The sequence below is a fragment of the Elephantulus edwardii genome, unplaced genomic scaffold (genome assembly GCF_000299155.1).
Source record: "Elephantulus edwardii isolate Elephantulus edwardi_28Jun2011 unplaced genomic scaffold, EleEdw1.0 scaffold00017, whole genome shotgun sequence".
Lineage (NCBI taxonomy): Eukaryota > Metazoa > Chordata > Mammalia > Macroscelidea > Macroscelididae > Elephantulus > Elephantulus edwardii.
In genome coordinates, this window is record NW_006399767.1 from 25,428,815 (window position 1) to 25,430,639 (window position 1,825).

Consider the following 1,825-nt stretch of genomic DNA (forward strand, 5'->3'; position numbering starts at 1 on the left):
TTTTTTAATGCAGCATAGTATTCCATTGTGTGAATATACCACAGCTTCTCTAGCCATTCGTTTGTTGATGGGCAGTGTGATTTTTAAAACCTTTCTTTCCCATCAGCTGACTTCTTTCCCATCCTCATAGTGCTGACTCGCAGGATCCCATTTAAAGATGTTGAATTTGGGAACAAATCACTGAATGTGGCTTCTTCTCCTAGGAGCACAATCTGGATCTGCCCAGAGCAAGATGCTGAGTGGCATCGGGGGCTTCGTTCTGGGGGTGCTCTTCCTCGGGGCGGGGCTGTTCATCCACTTCAGAAATCAGAAAGGTGAGGAAAGGGTTGGTGGCTGAGATTTCCCATAGATTTCTCTGAGGAGAATCATGGCTTCTCTAAGCTAGTTTTCTATATAGTAATGACCTTTTATTGAGCTTTTGTGTTTTAGTCAATCCCAAATTCCACGACATCCAGAAAGAAGAGCCCTAGTTCTTCTGTCAAAACAGTGATTATAACCTGTCAGAGATTCTTTGTTTGGTTTTTTTTCCCCCGAAAGGCTACTGTGCCCTGAAATTTGAAGTAAAGACCTTGGGGCAAATGAAGAAGAAAATACTGAGGCAAACACTCTGAGTGTCTTCACAGGCTGCTGCCTCTCAGACTCTGCTATCTCCTCTGTGTTGTATGTTGTAGCTTACACCTCAGAGCAGAGACGTCTCAGATGGGAGACTAAACTGAGCACATGGTGTGTGGGGACAGATCTGGTCCTGTGTCTTATAAACATTCATCTTCCTTTCTCTTTTCCAGGACACACTGGACTTCAGCCCACAGGTAATATATTGCAATCCTTTTTTAACATTACGTTTAGTTTCCTAGAATTAATAATGAAAGTCTTAGGACAAGAAACAGAAATGCTAAGTATGGATTCTCTCATACTTTGGACATATTACTAGGAGGTGCTTTTCCTAGGAGAGGGACATGATGCTGGGAAGGCTGGAGTGTCGGCCAATGAGAGGAAGATCCTCAACCAGGTGGATTGACATGGTGACTCCTGCAATGGGCTCTTGTGATTCAGGAAGTGTGAGGATGGAGCAGGACAGAACAGGGTTCAGATCTTTTGTTCATAGTGTCACTGTGAGTAGTCTTCAACCCAATGGCACCTAACAATAACAATAACACCACCACTGTGGATTCAGACTTCTGAGCAGACAGATTATGTCAAAGATTCAGTGACAGAGAATGAAGGGATTCCCCCCCCCTTCTTCACTAACACTCAATCCCAGTAAACACCCACAACTCACTAAATTAACAGACAAACAACATGGAAACAGCCCAGATGTCCAACTACAAATGAATGGATTGAGAAATTATGATATATTCACACAATGGAATACTACACAGCACACAGGAGCAATGAATGATTTTGTAAATCATTACCTAATTTGGGAGGGATTGGAAAGGGTTATGCTGAGTGAACTAACTCAGTTCTATAAGGATAAATATTGTATAAAGCCATTATTGTAAAATGAATATAAAAGTCTACGAGGAGTGGGAGAGGGTGGAAGCAGAGGGATGTGGATGTGCAGGAGAGGACCCTTAATCATTGTGTCCTTCAATTTGATGCATGAGGGAAATTAGAATAATTTGTTTGAATTTATATTCAAATTTTGTAAATAAACTAGTAGGGGGGAAAAGAAACAACTCAGAAGGGAAAATTAAAATATGCAAATATGAAAAAAATACTAGAAATATAGGAAGCATTGGTGGTAAAGGAATTGCACTGCCTATTCAAAAGGTGTTGTTGTTGTTCTTGTTGTTATGTGCCATCGAGTCGCCTGCGACTCATA

The 1,825-nt window shown here is 41.3% G+C and overlaps 1 protein-coding gene across 1 annotated transcript in view; it reads left to right on the forward strand.

Moving 5' to 3' along the window:
• The window catches only part of LOC102854204 (DLA class II histocompatibility antigen, DR-1 beta chain-like), a 58,229-nt gene that overhangs the window by 38,194 nt on the left and 18,210 nt on the right, over positions 1 to 1,825 (forward strand). Inside the window, exons 4-5 of the mRNA XM_006882178.1 lie at positions 204 to 314; positions 786 to 809. Of these exons, the coding sequence (XP_006882240.1) occupies positions 204 to 314; positions 786 to 809 (135 nt within the window). The remainder of the gene's footprint in view (positions 1 to 203; positions 315 to 785; positions 810 to 1,825) is intronic.